Source organism: Gadus chalcogrammus, chromosome 11 (assembly GCF_026213295.1).
Source record: "Gadus chalcogrammus isolate NIFS_2021 chromosome 11, NIFS_Gcha_1.0, whole genome shotgun sequence".
NCBI lineage: Eukaryota > Metazoa > Chordata > Actinopteri > Gadiformes > Gadidae > Gadus > Gadus chalcogrammus.
Window position 1 is genome coordinate 22,605,977 of NC_079422.1, and position 17,592 is coordinate 22,623,568.

The 17,592-nt window shown below is 45.5% G+C and overlaps 3 protein-coding genes across 4 annotated transcripts in view; 1 reads left to right on the forward strand and 2 right to left on the reverse strand.

Moving 5' to 3' along the window:
- Positions 1-10,387, reverse strand: part of pear1 (platelet endothelial aggregation receptor 1) — a 27,767-nt gene extending 17,380 nt beyond the window's left edge. Inside the window, exons 1-3 of the mRNA XM_056603148.1 lie at positions 10,285-10,387; positions 338-442; positions 90-191 (exon numbers count right to left, since the gene is read on the reverse strand). Coding sequence (XP_056459123.1) covers positions 90-191; positions 338-442; positions 10,285-10,379 — 302 coding nt within the window. The 5' untranslated portion in view covers positions 10,380-10,387. The remainder of the gene's footprint in view (positions 1-89; positions 192-337; positions 443-10,284) is intronic.
- Positions 10,388-10,851: 464 nt separating this feature from the next.
- On the reverse strand, positions 10,852-11,988 carry dhfr (dihydrofolate reductase). The gene has a single exon (XM_056601590.1). It carries the CDS (start codon positions 11,795-11,797, stop codon positions 11,222-11,224), a length of 576 nt encoding a protein of 191 aa, XP_056457565.1. The 5' UTR covers positions 11,798-11,988; the 3' UTR covers positions 10,852-11,221.
- gpatch4 (G patch domain containing 4) lies at positions 11,896-17,258 on the forward strand. 2 transcript variants are annotated; one of them, XM_056601587.1, is made up of 8 exons: positions 11,896-12,362; positions 12,808-12,926; positions 13,205-13,278; positions 13,989-14,081; positions 14,317-14,424; positions 14,529-14,638; positions 15,514-15,564; positions 15,974-17,258. In XM_056601587.1, exons 2-8 carry the CDS (start codon positions 12,848-12,850, stop codon positions 17,103-17,105), a joined length of 1,647 nt encoding a protein of 548 aa, XP_056457562.1. In that variant the 5' UTR covers positions 11,896-12,362; positions 12,808-12,847; the 3' UTR covers positions 17,106-17,258. The 2 variants fall into 2 exon arrangements, with proteins under 2 accessions (XP_056457562.1, XP_056457561.1); XM_056601586.1 differs by having other exon boundaries at positions 11,896-12,354.
- Positions 17,259-17,592: the final 334 nt, after the last annotated feature.

Here is a 17,592-nt window from a genome sequence, read left to right on the forward strand (position 1 = left end):
CACACACACACACACAGACCATACACGCAGGTCAATCTTGGTTCCGGCCAGCAAACAGGAAGTGTGTGAGAAGAGGGGGGGGGGGCTACCTGTGACGGGGGCAGCGATAGGCCGACCGGTGGTCGTAGCAGGGCTCCTCTGACACCTGGTCGTACGGCTGCAGGTAGGACTCCTTCACCGAGGTGGTGAAGCTGGGAGAAAGCATCGCCGGGTTACCACTCACGTTTATATATAATTATTAACGGCGGTGGTTATTAGGTTTATTTATTATTCGCGTTGTGTTGCGTTGTGCTCGATTCATAAGGGTGAGGGCTTGGATCTTGGAGTTGGGCCTCACCTCTCCCATACACTGCATACGTTGGGGTCTCTGGGATTCAGAGACCAACTGAGACCGCTGAGAAGGAGGAGGAGGAGGGCAAGGCACGGCAGCGACAGCATGGTCCTAGAGAGAGGTCATACAGGAGGGTTAACCCCAACCATAACCCCTGACCCTGACCCACAAACACTGTCTAACACAGAGAGCTGAGCGCCAGAGCGAGACAGCTTCAGTCACATTAATCCCATTGCATCTCTGGTCGTAAAGAGGCATCCTGATGTAGTCAACATTATTAGGATTGAGTACTTAGAGGTTGCAAACGAGTAAGTTAACTGCAGGGCAAATTCCACAAACTAGGATTGTTTTCCATTAGCGTCCAAATTCCACAAACTAGGATTGTTTTCCATTAGCGTCCAAGTTGCGCTCACGGCTCAAGACACACCGTTACAGAAACGACAGCATGACTCTGACAGGAATGACACCAAGAGCCATCATGCTATGCGTAATCATCCCGAGCCAGCCAGACTAAGTTAGCTCCTTTCCATCTGTAACTGATTGGACCAGGGAAGTCCTTCACAGAGGAATAAACATCAATCTTCATATTAACATCACATCATCATCGTATTAACATAACATCATATACCCCTGAATCTGCAAGTTCTCATCTTGGTTCTGTAGCTCAAATGTCACATTGTGGTCTGTTTCCTACACGCGTACGCACACACGCACACACACACACACACCCATACCCACAGACACCACACACACACACACACACACACACACACACACACACACACACACACACACACACACACACACACACACACACACACACACACACACACACACACACACACACACACACACACACCACAGTCCTCCAGTATGCTGCAGGGTGACACCACAACAACAAGACTTAACGATATATGGTTCTCATTAGGGACTCTGTGGATTTTTCATTAGCTCTTTAATTGGTCTTAGTTAGAAAACACGTGATGCAAACTCTACAGCTCTGGGTTGGAGGAAAAACAAAGTTTGCATGAAGGGTGCATTATGTACATTTCGCTGAATTTTCATGAAGCTCAGCTCATGTGAACTTCAGTAAGGTCGTTCCTGTTTGTCTAAAAGCCTATTTGTCTCGTGTCCCTAAGTCTCGCCCCTCAAGCCTCTCTTACTATTCTCTTGCAACGTTTGCGTGCCCCAGCATGCCTTGAGAACTCTTATCCTCTCTCCATTGAATGAGCTCCGGCCTTTGCCGTCAGTGTTATGTAAGCCTTAAAGCAGAATGGGGGTCTTGATGTCTCTCATGCCTGCCAGCTAAATGGTTATTTTGTATACATGATTGCTCTGGTCTAAAATCAGTGCCTCAATCAGAGCTCATTAGAATAATGTAAATTATTCCTGTCACTCAGGGAAAGGACTTGAATGGCGCATCAGGAGTCCTTTAATAACTATAATAAATATGAAGTTCTTAATAAGGTGGTTGATATATATTCCTAGAGATCCATGTGATGGCTGAAGCACAGCTCTTGATGCCTCTGAAGGATAAAACATCTACACTTTGATGTGAGTTTCAAAGCATGAGTAGTTCTCATGTAGTCCTCAGGGAAGCTAGCACCCTGCATCCCCGTCCAGTAGCAGTACTAGCGGCCGGGCTAACGTTGCTAGCGGCCGGGCTAAGGGTGCTGGCATCAGGGTGCCATCATTATTGCTAGCGGTATTAGCTGCAGGGCTAGCGGGGTTAGCTAGCATGGCTCAGGGTCAGGGTGAGGGCCCAAAAGGGGTCCCTATCTCATCCCCTGTGGAGACCACAGAGAACTTCTATCAGAACAGCTCTATAGAAACACGTCCCCTATAGACCCTAAACTTTACAGTACATAGTTGACTTTCAAGTCAAACATCATTAAGATTAGATTTCACGCACGTTGTTTCCTTCATCAGGCAGGGTATGCGTTTGTGTGATCACATGTGCTCTCATTTATCCAATCAGGATGACTCACGATTCAACAGAACTACATTTAGGTAACGCACTAATAACATACGGAAAATATAATTTTGAGACCATTTTAAATGTAACTTTCTTACTTTTATTGTTATATTTGAACAATTGTATGTTGATATAATTTTGATGACAACTCAGATGTAATTGAGAACATACTTTGAATGTAGTCTTCATAACTTAATAATATTTCATTATATTTCAATAGACCTGAAGGAAAAACATCTCGGACGACAGTTTGACAGATCGTATAAGTTTATACAGCTCACTCGCCTTGTTGTCTTTCTTTATTTTTTTCATTCTCTCCCTCTCTTTTATTTGTTTGTTTCTCTCTCTGTGGTTTGCAGCCTGCCGCCGCCCTCTCTCTCTCTCTCTCTCTCTCTCTCTGTCTCTCTCTCTCTCTCCCTCCCTCTCTCCCTCTCTCCCTCTCTCTCTCTCTCTCCCTCTCACCCCCCCCACCCCAATCTGGTTGAGTGTCTGTCTCTGTGGTGGCAGCTCAAGGAGAAACTCTGACTCATTCTCTGGAAGAGAAAGTAGAAAAACATATTGAGTGTCCCAGGGGAGGGGGAGTAGGGGGTTACGACTTACGAGTCTGTTGCTGGACTGTGTGTGTGTGCGTGTGCGTGTGCGTGTGCGTGTGTGTGTGTGTGTGTGTGCGCGGTGTGTGTGTGTTTTAAAGTAAATAGAGTAAACTGAGTTTTAATTTGTTTTAATTAAAGTTGAAAAGAGAGTTAAAAATAGTTTAAATGTCACATTGATCTAATAAGAGACCCAAAAAGAGTACGACTGAATTCGATTTAGAGATTTGACTTTCTGGTCGTAGCTGTGATTATATATATCTGGTTTTAACTTTCTGGATGTAATTCTGGTTGAAACTCTTTGCAAGTTACTCTCTTGTCTTGGTTGTAACTGTCTGGTTGTAACTCTCCTTCGGTAAATCTCTGGTTATAACTCTGTCGTTGCAATACTCTGGTTGTAAATCTATGTTGTAACAATCTGGTTGTAACTATCTGGTTGTAACTATCTGGTTGTAAATCTATGTTGTGTAACACTCTGGTTGTAACTATCTGGTTATAACTTTCTGCTTGTTGTTCTGGTTGTTAGTCTCTTGTTGAAACTCTCTGCAAGTTACTCTCAGGTCTTAATTCTGGTTGTAACTGTCTGGTTGTAACTCACTGGCTGTAACTCTGGTTGTAATTCTGGTTGTGTCACTCTGGTTGTAACTCTGGGTGTGATTCTCTTGTTGAAACTCTGTGGTTGTAACTCTGTGGTTGTAACTCTCTGGTTGTAACTCTCTGGTTGTAACTCTCTGGTTGTAACTCTCTGGTTGTAAGTAACTCTCTGGTTGTAACTCTCTGGTTGTAGCTTTGTGGTTGTAACTCTCTGGTTGTAGCTCTCTGGTTGTAACTCTCCGGTTGTAACTCTGTGGTTGTAACTCTCTGGTTGTAGCTCTCTGGTTGTAACTCTCCGGTTGTAACTCTCTGGTTGGAACACTGTGGTGTTAACTGTGATCCTGGTTTCTGCTGTCCCGTTTGTGAAGGTGGCTGAAGGAGTCGGGGTGAATGTGCAGCCCGACGTGTGACGCAGCGACCACAGTCCCAGCCCACCCCCAGTCATTAAAACACAGTTACTGGTAGAGAATATTAAACCCTTAATCCTAAGCATCTGCGTTCTCTTCTTGGCATGCGTTCATCAACCACAGCCTGGCACGGGCCAGGCAACCCGACCCCTGGGAAAACACACGCCAACGATGAGTTAACAAACAAAAACACATACACACTAACGCTGACCCTAACAGAACACATACACACTAACCCTAACGCAACAAATACACACTAACCCTGACAAAACACATACACACTAACCCTAACGCAACAAATACACACTCTAACTCTGACAGAACGCATACACACTAACCCTAACGCAACAAATACACAATAATCCTGACCCTAACAGAACATATACACACCAACTCTAACATAACAAATACACAATAACCCTGACCCTAATAAACACATACACACTAACCCTAACAGTACACATACACACTAAGACTAACAAAACACACACACACTAAACCTGACCCTAACAAAACACACGCACACACACACGCACTGACCTTACCAGAACATACACACACACTTACCCTAACAAAACACACACACACTTACCCTAACAAAACACACACACACACACACACACACACACACACACACACACACACACACACACACACACACACACACACACACACACACACACACACACACACACACACACACACACACACACACACACACTTACCCTAACAAAAAATGGGTTCTGAGTCCCTGATAGAGTAAACATGGAGAGTTCTGTTTTCTCTGGTAGAGTCAACTAGGGTTAGAGAGCTCTGGTCTCTGGTAGAGTCAACTAGGGTTAGAGAGTTCTGGTCTCTGGTAGAGTCAAGTAGGGTTAGAGAGTTATGGTCTCTGGTAGAGTCAACTAGGGTTAGAGAGTTCAGTGTCTCTGGTAGAGTCAACTAGGGTTAGAGAGTTCTGGTCTCTGGTAGAGTCAACTAGGGTTAGAGAGTTCTGGTCTCTGGTAGAGTCAACTAGGGTTAGAGAGTTCTGGTCTCTGGTAGAGTCAACTAGGGTTAGAGAGTTCTGGTCTCTGGTAGAGTCAACTAGGGTTAGAGAGTTCTGGTCTCTGGTAGAGTCAACTAGGGTTAGAGAGTTCTGGTCTCTGGTAGAGTCAACTAGGGTTAGAGAGTTATGGGTTTCTGGTAGTCAACTAGGGTTGGAGAGTTATGGGTTTCTGGTAGAGTCAACTAGGGTTAGAGAGTTCTGGTCTAGTAGGATAGGGTTAGAGAGTTCTTTGCTGCCTCTTAGTAGTGAAGCCACGAGCAGCGTGGCTGAGGCAGCGGTCAGCGGAAGACAGCTTCTCACTAACTTTTATACTCCCAGCCGCTAAGACAAAAACAAACAAGCGTCCAGGTCTATAAAACACACGCACACACACACACAAAACCACACAACACCTAAGGTTAGTGCCGCTCCTTTGAAGGGACATGGTGTTATATCCAAGAAAAATAAAATGGTAAAAGAAAAACACATGCAGGGTTGAGTTGAGGTTGAGGAGCGACATGACCGAGCGATGTCATAATTACACGTTCCCCTAAGCCTCTGTGGGTCGCAGCGCGTGGCTCAACGTACACAACGCACTGTGCACACACTGTGGACAGTAAACACATACACGCCCGCAAAGAGAAGAGGAAAATACTACTAGACCCCAACCACAACATTAACCCTAACATTGACCAGTTAAGATGAATATCAACAAAAACTGACTGTTTTCTTGCAGGCTCGTTCATGACAATCCTTTCAAGCACCTCCCTCCACCCTGCTTCCTCTGAACCGATGGCTTCCTGGTTATTAAAAGCTACTCTGGCATTCTAGATCTGCAACTTCTATATTTGATCAATTTAACCAAGGCCACGCCCCCCCTCAGATCACTGCCTGCTCCCATTGGTCCAGATGTTCTAAAGATGGCCTAAAGATGTCTGGATCCATCTGCACAACTCTAGAGGCCAGAGTGGCTCCTCTAGAAATAGACATGACCTGTGCTGGTCATGGAGGGGGTTGGAATGTAGCCCACATGGCAATAGGAAACAGGAAGTAGGACAGGAAAGACATCCATGCGCCATCACACAGGATGTCCCGGGCATCGCTGTGGATGTCCACCATACACGCACACACACACACATATAGATGCACACACACACGCGCGCGCACACACACGCACACGCGCACACACACACACACACACACACACACACACACACACACACACACACACACACACACACAGGTTCAATGCTTATCTTAGAAGATAATGACGAATACACAAGATAAACAGAGTTAGTAGAATCTGGGCCGGGGTACAAAAAGAGCAGTTTGTGTCTCGCTGTCAAGTGGTTCGTAGAGAAGTTTGGTGTCAAGAAAAACCAAAAAAAATAAACAAAACAAAAGTTTCCAGAGAAGCCTGTCTGGGCGCTGACGTTCTCCTCCTCTCCACCCCCTCCCATCCTCTCCTTCTCCTCCCCTCCTCTAGCCTGACGTTCTTCTCCTCCCCTCCTCTAGCCTGACGTTCTCCTCCTCTGGATGTTGGACTGAAACCTGAGGAGAGCTCTCAGGTTTCCTCTGGTCCCAGCGGTCCTTCTCCTCCTCCTCCTCCAACCACCACCAGGCCACTGGTAGAGAGACCCATACCCCAGGAGAGCAAGCTCCTCCTGCTGATATTTGACCCAGAGCTGGTAGAGGAAGACTTCCTCCTCCTCCTCCTCCTCCTCCTCACAGCGGGCCATAGTGAGGAGCTGGTCTGCTGGAGGAGGAGGAGGAGGAGGAGGAGGAGGAAGAGCGGGTCTGATATGAGGAGCAGCTGGCTGGCAGAGACTTGTAAAGAACCGCCGGCCGCTCCACTGAGAGTGACTCGTCACTTCAGCTTTTGGTCGACTAACGATCCAGTTGGAGATGTGTCGCGTCCTGACAAAGCAAAGAAGGCTCAGAAATACTGAGCACACTAGAATTTGTTCCAGTGTGCTCACTGGAATTTGTTCCAGTGTGCTCACTTATCTGAGTGTGCAGCGGTCGGGACCCCGAGACAATCTGATTATTTTTTTGGGGCCGACTAAAGGAAATAGTTCAAGAATCCCTGCTGTGCCTGAAGACCAGACCCATGATCACACTCACCTGTTGACTCGAGTTCTAAACCAACAACAGTGGGACAGCTGTAAACAGTTTATTAAAAACATTAGGCTCTCGCTTAATGATCCATGGTGTGGAAACCACTGGAACAAACACAGAACCATGATCTCCCCTCTAATCTCTCGCATGCATGCGTGCACACACGCACGCACACACACACACGCATACACACACACACACGCGCGCGCACGCCTGCATACACATACACCCAAGCCTCATGCATGTCTAGAAAGGTACACAAGTTGAACATACAGTAGCATATATTTAAAGGTTTAATGCAAACACACAGAAATACAACGTGTTCAATGAAGAGCGTTTAGTAGAAGATAAGAGCTGTCTACTCTTCAGAGATGGTTTCCAGGACGGGAAAGAGGGCCGTCCAGAAAATATGAAGGAGTGAGAGAGACATCTTATGAGGGATAGAATCATCTTCTCTCTCCCTCACTTCGGCAGTTTATGGCCTCCACAATGCCAAGGAACCCATCGACCTGGACGCAAGCTGCTCTCAACGCTAGGTTAAGATATAGCATCACAACACAGAGACTAAGCTGAGCGACAGCATCACAAAGCTAAACTACTACAGTATCACGCTAAAGAAACACCCATAATCAGCTTTGTACTCTTTGTACTTTGTATGGGGTCCATCCAATAGATTCACCTTGTATCCAATCACCTGGTAGACTACATTATTAAGGACCTAGTGAACTACAGGACCTAATTGACGATTCGATGACAGTATCACAGCACCTTGAGGGCTACAGTATTTAGGACCTCGTGAACTACAGTATCCAGGGCCTAATGGTCTTCTATATTATTAAGGACCTATTGGCATAAAGGACCTATTGGCATAAAGGACCTATTGGACTAAAGGACCTATTGGCATAAAGGACCTATTGGACTAAAGGACCTATTGGAGTAAAGGACCTATTGGAGTAAAGGACCTATTGGACTAAAGGACCTATTGGAGTAAAGGACCTAGAGGACTAAAGGACCTAGAGGACTAAAGGACCTATTGGACTGAAGGACGTAGAGGACTACAGTACATGACCAAGTTGACTACAGGACACAGGACTACAGTACTTCGGACCATGGTATTCAGGACAAAGTGTGCTACAACATTCAGGTCCTCATGGATTACAGCACCCAGTGTGGACTATAGTATTAAGATCCTAGTGGACTACACTATCGAGGACATATCGGACTACAGCCTTCAGAACCCAGTGTACTCCTAGTTGACTACAGTTTTCAGGATCTTGGTGTGATGGTAGATCTTGAGAGGGGAGATCTTCTCTAGAAAACCAGTTACTTGAGTAGCCCAGGTTTGGATATGAGAGCAGATGTGTTGACCCTAGAACAGGGGTCTCAAACCCAATTTACCTGGGGGCCGCTGGAGGTAGAGTCTGGGTCAGGCTGGGCCGCATCAAGTATTCCACAGAAAAAAGGAGCACATCTGACCCAATCTAAGGCTACATTTACACGATGACGGTCTGAACAGAAGACGCAAAAGTGGCGTTGCGTCTTCACTTTTTATTCCGCGTTTAGACAAGCGTTTTCGGGAGGAAATCTGCGTGCATACGGTGACGCAAAAGTGTGTGGAATTCGATTGGGTATGCATGCCAGGCTGCTAGATGGTGCTGTGATAGACTATCACACAACACCGCCATGTCTGAGAGCATGCGTAGAATCTTCCTTCTCTTATCCGTGCCGCAAAAACCAAAAAGATCCTTCTCTGTTCAGTAATACTATCTGTAAATATCCTGTACATTTCGTGGAAATACTCCTGTATGCTTGTTAGAGCTGCCAGAGCAGCTTGAAGGTCCGACGCATGGAAATAATCTGACATGTTTGTTTATTTCCTTGTACTGGCACATGTATGTGACGTAAACGCGTACGCGACGTGAGCAGATCTGAGCAGTGTTTTGCGTCTTGGCAGTTTAGACGGAAACGCTACGGCGGAGCGTTTTCAACTTTTCCACTCTGGAGGGTGGTTTCAGATTTATGCGTTTTCATGCCCCAAAAACGCCGTCACCGTCTAAACGAAAGGCATTTGCGATAAAATATTTTGTCGTTTTCACCCGCAAGCGGCCTAAGTTAATGATCGTGCTATAATCTGAATCACGTTGGCTATGTAATCGCTGACAACAGGGGACATTTCATAGTGATTGGTGGAAACCAGGACATTTTAGCGTACTTTGGCTTTTGTCGGGACTCAGGACACGCAACTCAAATTGGAACTGTCCCGGCAAAACCGGGACATCTGTCACAAGTGAGAAAAAAAGGGTGGCAAGCCACTCAGCAAAAATGTGCGTTTGACAACAACGCGCAGGCCGCACTAACACTAAACTTTGATGTCAATAGGGGGCCACAAAATATCATCCCGCGGGCCACAATTGGCCCCCGGGCCACGAGTTTGAGAGCCTTGCCCTAGAACAAGGCTAGTCTGGGCTTTATGGAGACAATGAGGATACCAGGAAAACATCATAAAAACGACTGACCACAGACTCTATAACAGAGACAACAAGGTGGAAAACACATTACTGTCCTCTGAGACACTTTCACAATTATGCGTCATCTGCAAATAAAAGATAGCCTATTCTTGCCAATATCTCTGCATCATATATGATATATAATATGCCCTGCAGTGATGCCCGATTAGTCACCGAGTCTGAATACAACCCGCCTACAAAAACACTTACAAGTCCTCTTAAATATCAAACACGAAAAATAAAGATTTAAATTGTTTGATTTCATGAAACAAGTCATAAGGATACGATACACTGCAAAGCAGAAACGGGTCTTTTTTATTTTAAGTCAGAAGATCGTGCGTGTGTCATGATGTTTTTGTACGAATGTGTCCGTGCGCCAGACTGCGTGAGGCGACACATTTCATCCAACCAAAAGAACCAAACAGATGTGCAGAGTCAACGGCCAATTAATATTTCCGAATAAGCGTTAGAGCAGCTGTTTCCAAAACCATTTCATATAATATCCTTCAAATAGGTGCTTATTCATAGTGCTGACAACATTGACAATATACAAACATTTAAGTCACCCATTTGTTTACCGTGTTGCACATGCCGGGCTTTGCGCCATTAGGACAGAAAACAACACATCCAATAGTACGCTGCGTTTACATGTCCATCATTGCAATATGTACTCTTATCTTTTGTGATAGTGTTAAAAAAACAAGACAGATCATAGCTGTATCGATCTCAACTCACCTTGCGCGCCGAAAAGTTCCGTCAGTTGTTTCACTAATGCAAGTTTTGTGCCGTATTATGCAACAGAGCGATGAGTTTCTAACGGTGAAGAGCATCAAAGGGGGAGGGGTCCTCCCAGCCACGACACCACTGGAAAGCCGAAGAGGGAGGGATGAGGGGAAGTCGGAGGAGATGTGAGGGGGGTGGTATTGGAGGTAGGAGGAGAAGGAAGGTAGAGGTAGGAGTCTGGATAGGGAAGGTAGGGAGGAGAGGAGGCTGTAGGAGCGGGTAAAAGTGCGACAACAGTACTTAAATACATATAATTATCTCTCCACAGTTAGTGTTTACAAAGTATTGCCGTTTTCACAAAACGCTGAACGATAGAACAAACTTGAAAGGGTTTATTGAAAGAGTTTATTGATCAATTGAACCAAACATTGGCCAAGGATGACATGTGAGATCAAATGTAGGAATGGCTGTAGTCGTAGTGCTAATTATAAACCTTACCAAATCACTCGGTATTCTTCTAGTTAAGTAGGACATATTTTAAATATGCCATGTATGACAATGTTCCTAGAAGGCCTACTCACAAATTGTCTATAATTTAATAATAACCCACCAAGAAGATGAGTCTAATTATACTCAGAATAAAATGACATTACAAGATTCAGATAGGCTACTGATGACATCATTGATCACGGAGAAAATTATAGTTTACTAGTTTCACAATAATGAAAACGATTGTACTCTAGCGCCATCTGCTGTAGTCATCAGAAAATCTAAGGTTTAAATCGACTTATCCACACACTTATAATTTAGTGTGTGGAGAGACACCTTGTCCGTACAGTGATCAAATCAAACCACGACGACGCAACATCCAGAGCTCCATCATGACACCAGCGGGTCGCTATTGGGACCCGCGGGTCCTCGACTGCGACAGGCCTGGCCATTGATCGGCTCATGGATCGACACTCTGGTACACCTGGAAGCGGTACTGGATGCCGTTCTCCTCCTGCAGCTCCGACGACACCCCGGGATACTCTGGCAGCAGCCGGAACTGGGCCGGGCTGATGTCAGGGAAGAACGTGTCACTCGGGAACTGCTTTAGGATCCGCGTGACGAACAACCTCCGGGGGCACGGGGTCTCCATCACCTCCGAGTACATAGAGCTGCCGCCAATCAACCACACCTGGTCGGCCAGCAGACCCTCCGGGCCGTCCAGGAGGCGGAGGGCAGAGGGCAGGTCCCGAGCCAGGTGGTGAGCTCCAGACGGCGGGGCCTCCAGCTGCCGACTCAGAACGATGTTTATTCTGTCGTTAAGCGGTCGGTTCTTCTCCGGGATGGAGTTCCAAGTCTTTCGGCCCATGATGACCACGTTCTGCTTGTCCTCCGCACCAGGAGTCCTCGTTACCGTCAACCGGCGGAAATGTTTGAACTCGTTGTTGAGTCTAGTGGGGTGCCACGGGAGATCTCCTTTATAGCCGATGCCCCCGTCCGGACACACGGCCACGATACAGTTCAGCACCCGGGACATTCCTGCAGGCTGTCGGCACTGGATACCAATTAAGGAAACCAGTATGAACTTCTAAAGTAAATGTGTATGTATTAGCTCACCTTTGTGTTTGGATTTAGTAAATCCTTAGACCGATAAGGTGTGTCAACTCAGCATTTCGCTTGCTTGAGGTTAAAGTCCTACTTCCATTTTCGCGCCAAACACGACCCGGAAGTTATCGAGTATTTTTATTTTGGTTTATTTTGTTGATTTATTTGTCCCCTTGTTTTCTTTTTACTAAACTGACTAAGTGTAATTATCTTTTCTGAAATTTAGTTAATATATAAAACACAATTTCATAGCAAACTTTGAGAGTAAGTGGTGGGAGTGCTTCCGGTGTTGTGTATTTCCACTGAAGACCCACATGGCTACAGTGAACTGGTGGCTCTTGTTATTATACCGCATATATATGTAGATATAGATATATACATTAATATTAAACCACGCTAGTACATAATTCATATTGTACCATACTACCCATGGCATGGTCGTTGTTATTACACACTCGTGGCATGTGACAAGAAGAAAGACATTTTAAGGTAAAGAGGTAACGTTACGTTTTTTATAAACTTCTTCGTAATGGTATTAGCGGTTCAAAACCTTTCTTAACTCTGACCAGATCAGAAGGTAGCACTACAATGTATAACTCTAATATATTTGGTAATCCCGGGGGTTTATGAACTACATACGGGACTAGAGGCAACGGGACATGCACATACATGCATGCATGCACAAAGATATCACACGCTGAACGCATTATAATCATCTAAACATCAGCATTGAGTAAATCAACCCCCTTGTAGGCCTAATAGTCATGTTTATATGTCGTGTGCGTGTATTTGTGCGCTAAATACTTATCTAATGGATTTACGTACTTTTATTTTGCTGTGCTTATGAAGATTGGCATCAAAGATTAGAGATTTCAAATATTTGGCAGTGGCATACTGAAAAGAGGTGCCGTTTCTTAAAGTACTTCCTATGTTTAATGAAAGGTCATTCTGAGCTGTGTGAGAGAACCGCAAAACATTACAGATGGCCGACAGCCTACCAGAGAAAAGTCGAGGGATGAAATTCGCAGAGCAGCAGCTCGCTCGATACGGTTGGGCAGAAGGTAAGGAATTTACTGACTATTAGATTGTTTTATAATAATTCCAGTAGGAACCAGGTTATTATGTTTTATAGTAACTACTATAGGATCCAGGTGAATGTACTGACAAGATGAAGTACACCTTTATGTATTGACTGTTTGACATTAACATTACAAAAGGAAATACATTTTTATGGCAGTAGCAGTAGACAGCAGTTGAGTTATTGTAAAAAAACAACAACGTTTAACTAGGTGTAGAATGTGTGTGATGAAATGTGTGTCTGTGCATCTGATTGCCGCAGGAAAAGGACTAGGGCGGGATGAGGACGGTATTTCAGAAGCCATCCGAGTCAAAGTGAAGTGTAACAAAGAAGGGGTAGGTTTTGTGTGTGTGTGTGTGTGTGTGTGGGTGTGGGTGTTAGCATATGCCTGTGTGTGTGTGTGTGTGTGTGTGTGTGTGTGTGTGTGTGTGTGTGTGTGTAGGTGCGTATGTATGTGCGTGTGTGTGTGTATGTGTGTGTGTGTGTGCGTGTGTGTGTGTGCCTGTGTTACACCCGACCACATCTACACCCGTTGTAACTACCAGCGTTAATGTAGTTGATGCATCAAGAATCCGAAAACTCGTTTTGATCATGTTGATCACCCTACTGAAACTCGCTTTCAAACAAGCGTTGCTCGGTGGGAGAGTCTATCGGCTACCGGAGTATGCCGACCCAGTCACGCCGGGCGCCCTGTCTTTTGATACGGATTTCTCCGCGTCTCCATATCTGTATTAATAGGCAGCCGCCACATATGGAGGAGACGCTGCTTCCTGTATCCATAGACTGAGATCAGACATGTCAAAGAGATTCTGGGCTTGATGAGTGCATCTACCAGTGTTTGTGTTCAAGATTTGTTATTGTAAAATGTGAACATAAATAAATGACTAAAATGTGTGTGTGTGTGTGTGTGTGTGTGTGTGTGTGTGTGTGTGTGTGTGTGTGTGTGTGTGTGTGTGTGTGTGTGTGTGTGTGTGTGTGTGTGTGTGTGTGTGTGTGTGTGTGTGTGTGTGTGTGTGTGTGTGCTAATGGTTACTTTATGTTCCAGATTGGACACAAGAAGGCCGAAGAGTTCACCTTCCATTGGTGGGACCACGTCTTCAACAAGGCTTCCTCTAGCCTGCAGGTGGAGTCTGGCCAGGTAGGCCATCGCCTGACCCAGTATAATCTGACCAGGGAGGCTATAATCTATGCAATTTGAGCAGGTTAATAATATAATATAATCAAGTATAATCTCATGGTTTACAACCAAGCGGGTATTATCTGTTTATAATTCGTGCATAGATAATCAGCTATCATTTTATAGTTTATAATCTGAGTGAAAGGTGGTATATTCTGGTCGTTTTACAATCTAACCAGAATTTGGTCTTGTCCAGAATGGGGTGGAGGTGAAGACCACTGTGGAGACGGAGGGGAGCGTCTCCAACAAGAAACCCAGGAAAGCAGCACTGTCCAAGGACAAGATGTACGGCTGCTTCGTCAAGGTAGCGTCTCACAAAAGTAGCCCCCTCACTCACCGCTCCTCACACCCATCTGCATGCACCACCAACCCGTCGGGGACCAGCGTGACGAAGTGTTTGTGTCCCAGGCGGGGACCCTGTTGTCGGGGGAGGCGCCGGCGGAACCTCAGAGCAGCGACTCGAGCAGCAGCAGCAGCTCGGAGGACGACGACCGCATGGACCTATCCTCTATGACCAGGTACGGAAACAGTACGGTGAAGTCGCAGGGTCCCTGTCACACGCCACCCTCAACCCCGGTGGCTTCACTGGGCTCGTCCCGTTGACCAGGGCACACGGTGGTGATGTGTAAACTGGTTTATTGCAGAGTTTGGAGGTCAATGATACACACATAACATGTGTAACTTGAATGCTGCCATGGCCAAGATCTCCTGAGGCCACGTTTATACGTTGCAGGGTAATTATAGAAACGAATATTCCCCCCCCCCCCGTTTTCAAAAATAACATTGTGCACACAACATCTTTTTCAAAAAAGTGGTCGTTTACATCAAAACACATAAATACGCCGTTGAGCGCCATTATAACTATGCCAAACCTATGGGCGGCAGTGTAGGGAGAAGGATAAAGCCATGCAAGCCAATCAGAATCAACAACGAATAACACGAGCGTCTTCCTGTAACAAACAAACTGTAAACATAGGGCGCTCATATGACGTTAAGCATTTCCTGGCGCATAATGTGACGCTTCAAAACCCCGTTTCCCCCCATTGACACGACAACACATAACCGGCGTTTTCAGAAATCTCCAATTTGGCCGGAGCTTTTAGAAATGATCGTTTTCGGTGATAAAAACTGCGTTTTCGTGTAAATGAGAGGCCAAACCGTGTGGAAATATCTGCGTTTTCCCTTCGTGTGGGGATGGGCTGGCTTAACCTATGCAAATTGAATGCACAACAGGTGTGCAGCCTCATCCAGCCCCAGAGTAATCAGTCAGACTCGGGCCAGGTGAGGCTGCTTAAACCAGCCCTAATCCACACACACTCCAGAGCTATTTACTAGCAGTATGAGCATTTGTATTTACATGTATTACCAGCTATAATGTGTATTTTCTCAACAGGCTTTCCGACGCTGACCTGATGAAGGCTTGTGGAGGACGCACTGCTCACAAGTAACGCTTCTATATTTTATTATTATATTCTATATTATAGATTAATACAAGTCACACTTTATTTTCATTATTATAATAAAGGTGCTGTAGGTGAGATTTGAGAATCTTAAAAAGCGAGGGTGCAGAAAACAACAGAAGAGAGCAACCTTTGAAACCAAACAACCCCTGAGCAAGATGGCGTCCCCTGACAAATCAGGGAAAAGATTTCCTGCGGTTTACAATTATAATTGGCTAATACAGAGGCAGGCGCCGTCACCTCGAAACAGATATTAACAGTGCAGTACACTGACTATGTATATATACTCTACTACCCACTTTGTCTATTCCCTGCTTTGTGGTTAAAGACTACACTTCCCATGACCGCCTTTGTTACACTTCCCATGACCACCCTCTAATCTCTCTGGCACAGGGGGGCACGGCACGGCTTCGGAATGAGCGCCAAGCTGGCCAGACTGGAAAAACAGGAAGCAGAATACATGGCCAAATATGGCAAGAAAAATCAACTGCCAGAAAACCAACAAGAGAAAAGCCCACCTGTCGACCAATCGACTGCAAAATCCCAGGAAGAGATAAGTGAGGTCCCTCAGAAGAAGAAGAAGAAAAAGAAAAATAAGAAAGATGATCTAGAAAGGGACGACTCCCCAGCCCAGGAGGAGATAAGTGAGGTCCCTCAGGAGAAGAAGAAGAAGAAGAAAGCTGATCTAGAAGAGGAGGACGACTCCCCACCCCAGGAGGAGATAAGTGAGGTCCCTCAGGAGAAGGAGAAGAAGAAGAAGAAGAAGAAGAAGAAAGCTGATCCAGAAGAGAAGGACTCCTCACCCCAGAAGGAGATAATTGAGGTCCCTCAGGAGAAGAAGAAGAAGAAGAAGAAAGCTGATCTAGAAGAGGAGGACGACTCCCCAGCCCAGGAGGAGATAATTGAGGTGCCTCAGGAGAAGAAGAGGAAAAAAAAAAGTGATCCAGAAGAGAAGGACTCCTCACCCCAGAAGGAGATAATTGAGGGGCCTCAGGAGGAGAAGAAGAAGCAAAAGAAAGGTAATCTAGAAGAGGAGGCTCACTCCTCACCCCAGGAGGAAAGGAGGAGGAGGAAGAGAGGGGAGGAAGAGTTGGAATTGATGGAGGCTGCCGTGAAGACCCCAGAGTGTTCCTTAGAAGAACAACCCGTTCAGAAAAAGAAGAGAAAATCCTGCCGGGGAGAAAAGGAGACGGAAGAGGAATGTCCTCCAAAACCCAAGACAAAGAAGAAGAGGAGGAAGGAGAAAGAAGAGGAGACCAACATGGATGAGGAGGAGAGGAGCGTAGAGGAGGATCAGACTCAGGAGGAGGCCCAAGCTGCTGCACATCCCAAGAGGAAGAAGAAGGAGAAGGAGGAGACTATAATAGAGGAGGAGCAGACTCAGGAGGAGGCCCAAGCTGCTGCGCATCCCAAGAGGAAGAAGAAGGAGAAGGAGGAGACTATAATAGAGGAGGAGCAGACTAAGGAGGAAGCCCAAGCTGCTGCTCCTCCCAGGAAGAAGAGGAGCAAGGAGTCCAGAGAGTAGAAGACGGGGTCAGCAGTCGTTTGTTTCAGTCCATCCTTCAGGAATTTATTGAAAGACTGTTCACTGTGCATTGTTAAATTAACATGTCATAATATTATAAACGTATCTCTTTGCCTCAAAATATAAAATATTCACTGAATATATATATATATATATATATATATATACCCAGATGGTCAACGTGTTTTAGATGTTTTTTGCTCGGAAGAATCGGGCGTGTTTACCACAAAGGAATACTCCCATCCGAAAAACTTAATGTAAACTTGCACCAAAATTCAAATCGAAGAAATCATTTAGATTATAAGAATATATTAAAAAAAGTGGAAAGGTTGAAAAAATAACTTGGTTGGCCATGGCTACTTAATTAATCAAGTCACTTTGATAGGTTTAGAGATATCTCTGTCTATAGAGATATGTTGTGTTATCTACATCCAAGGCCGCCTTAATGCACAGCCTTACCTGGGCTGATCAGAGGCCTATCATGAGC

Coding starts and splice junctions, on each gene's coding strand:
- gpatch4 (XM_056601587.1), top strand. CDS start 12,848: ATGGCCGACAGCCTACCAGAGAAAAGTCGAGGGATGAAATTCGCAGAG. Junction 13,279..13,988: donor TGAAGTGTAACAAAGAAGGG/GTAGGTTTTGTG, acceptor TTTATGTTCCAG/ATTGGACACAAGAAGGCCGA. Junction 14,639..15,513: donor GACCTATCCTCTATGACCAG/GTACGGAAACAG, acceptor TTTTCTCAACAG/GCTTTCCGACGCTGACCTGA.
- dhfr (XM_056601590.1), bottom strand. CDS start 11,797: ATGTCCCGGGTGCTGAACTGTATCGTGGCCGTGTGTCCGGACGGGGGC.